Source organism: Pteropus vampyrus, unplaced genomic scaffold, assembly GCF_000151845.1.
Source record: "Pteropus vampyrus isolate Shadow unplaced genomic scaffold, Pvam_2.0 Scaffold300, whole genome shotgun sequence".
In the NCBI taxonomy this organism is placed as follows: domain Eukaryota; kingdom Metazoa; phylum Chordata; class Mammalia; order Chiroptera; family Pteropodidae; genus Pteropus; species Pteropus vampyrus.
In genome coordinates this window covers 2463143-2465145 of record NW_011889081.1, presented here as the reverse complement: position 1 = coordinate 2465145, position 2003 = coordinate 2463143, and the positions used below count along the sequence as shown (strand labels likewise).

General features: G+C 57.3%; 1 protein-coding gene across 1 annotated transcript in view; it reads left to right on the top strand.

Annotated features, from left to right (window-relative positions):
- The first annotated feature begins 365 nt into the window (after window positions 1-365).
- LOC105303140 (brain-specific serine protease 4) overlaps window positions 366-2003 on the top strand; it is a 4649-nt gene continuing 3011 nt past the window's right edge. The window contains exons 1-3 of the mRNA XM_011376610.1: window positions 366-447; window positions 1219-1245; window positions 1714-1885. Of these exons, the coding sequence (XP_011374912.1) occupies window positions 366-447; window positions 1219-1245; window positions 1714-1885 (281 nt within the window). The remainder of the gene's footprint in view (window positions 448-1218; window positions 1246-1713; window positions 1886-2003) is intronic.

Here is a 2003-nt window from a genome sequence, read left to right as displayed (position 1 = left end):
CTAGTCAATGTCAAGGCCACAGCCTAGGTCCCCTCACCTGCTTCTCTAGAGGCCAAATCCTGGGCCCACAGCTGGAGCCAGGGGTGTCTTGAGCCCAAGATCCAGAGTCTGAGTGTGTCGGGCCAGACCTGAGGCAGGGGTCTCAGCTAGAGCCCCCAGTTCCTCTAACGGCTCATTTCCTCCCAGCAGCCCCACCCCCTCCAATGACATACAGCCCCTGGTGGCAGGGACTGAGCCACTCACTGGGGGGACTGGTCTGACAGCATTCCACCTCCCAGGATAAAACCTGGGGTGACCTGCAGAGAACTCGGCACACTCCTGGCAGCCAGCACAGCTTGTCCAGCTGTGACCCCACCCCAACTACCATGCTCCTTTCCAGAACCTCTCCAGCCCGGGGTGGGGGCCGTCTTAGGATGTTAACCTCCCTGCTGCTTCTGGCTATTACTGGTGAGTCCCAGGGACCCGCTGCCCCTCCCTCTTATCCTCATTCCTTCTCTGCCCCTCCTTGATTACCTCCTCCTCCGTCTCGACTCTGCCACCTGCCCTCTTGATCCTGCCTCCCAAATCCTCTGCTGCTTGTATTCATTCTCTCTCCTCTCCTCTCCTCTCCTCTCACTGTCTTGTTTTGACTGCTCCGTGCATCACTTTTCTTCGTGGCTGTGAGGATTAAATGGAACATTGAAGGGAGGCACTAAGAGGGCTCATACACTTTAGCTCTGTTAGTTTTTATTGAACAAATTCATTGTTGTTATCATTTCCCTCCCTCCTATCTCTCTGGTCTCCTATGACGGTAGTATCCAGGCCTTGAACTTGCGGCAGTGGGGCAGCGAGGGAGAGGTCTGGGTCATTGACTCAGGTCTGGGGGAGGAGGCCTGATAGGGCTAGGTATGTGTGCCCCTTATTTTCAGTGAGAGACGCCCCAGGAGTTGGTGTCTCGTCTATCAGCAGGTTCTTTGGATCCTGGGCACAAGCTGGACAGGAAGCTGGAGGGAGGGGTAAGGCTCAACTTAGAGTGAGGGCATGAAGATTCTGTCTGCCTTATCCAGGCTCCAGGAAATGCCTCTCCCAGGAAGGCCTAGAGACCCAGGAATGAGAGACTGGATAGGGTTACTAAGCACGGAGAGGGGTGCTTCTCTCCACTGGACATTGGGGGGCTGCCTCTTCACTGGACAATGGGGCCTCTCCACTGGCCTGACCCTTTCTTTCTCTTGTCCTCAGCCACCATCAATGCTGCCAAGACTCCTGGTGAGTAGGAACTGCCCTGAGGGGAGGGGAAATGGAGGAAGCCTGAAGGGGAGAGCAGCGTCTGTGTGTCTATCTGTGGGGAGCATGTCAGAGGGGGCAGTGGGGCAAGAGAGGGTGTTGAGCTGGAGGGAAGGCAGGAAATGGGAACCAGAGGGCAGAGCAGAGACCGAGACACGGAAGAGAGGCCTGAGTGCAGCTGGAGCCCAGGAGGGCGAGTGGCTGAGAAGGTGGAAGGCGAAAGGAATAGAGTCGTGGGCAAGGCTGAGAACCAAGTGAAGGGGGAAAGGCCAGTCAGAGGAAGGATAGGGTGGGGAAAAAATAGCCAAGGAGGGGGTACATGGAGGGCAGGAGGGCAGAGAGAGAGGCGGTGGAGCATGGGCCTAAGTATTCGAGGATGGTGAAGAGAAAATAGAAAGGGAAGAGGACTGTGCTGAGGGAATGACAGAAAATGTGATCTTCCTCCGCCAGTCCCCCCAGCCTGTGGGAAGCCCCAGCAGCTGAACCGGATCGTGGGTGGCGAGGACAGTGCCGACGCTGAGTGGCCCTGGGTCGTGAGCATCCAGAAGAACGGAACCCACCACTGTGCAGGCTCCCTGCTTACCAACCGCTGGGTGGTCACCGCTGCCCACTGCTTCAAGGAGTATGACAGCCAGTTTCTTCCACTTGAGTCCCCAGCTTCCTGCCCCAGACCCAGGCTCCTCACATAGCCCCAGCTTCCAGGCCCTGGTCCAGTCTGAGACCCCTCTGGAGGGACCCTG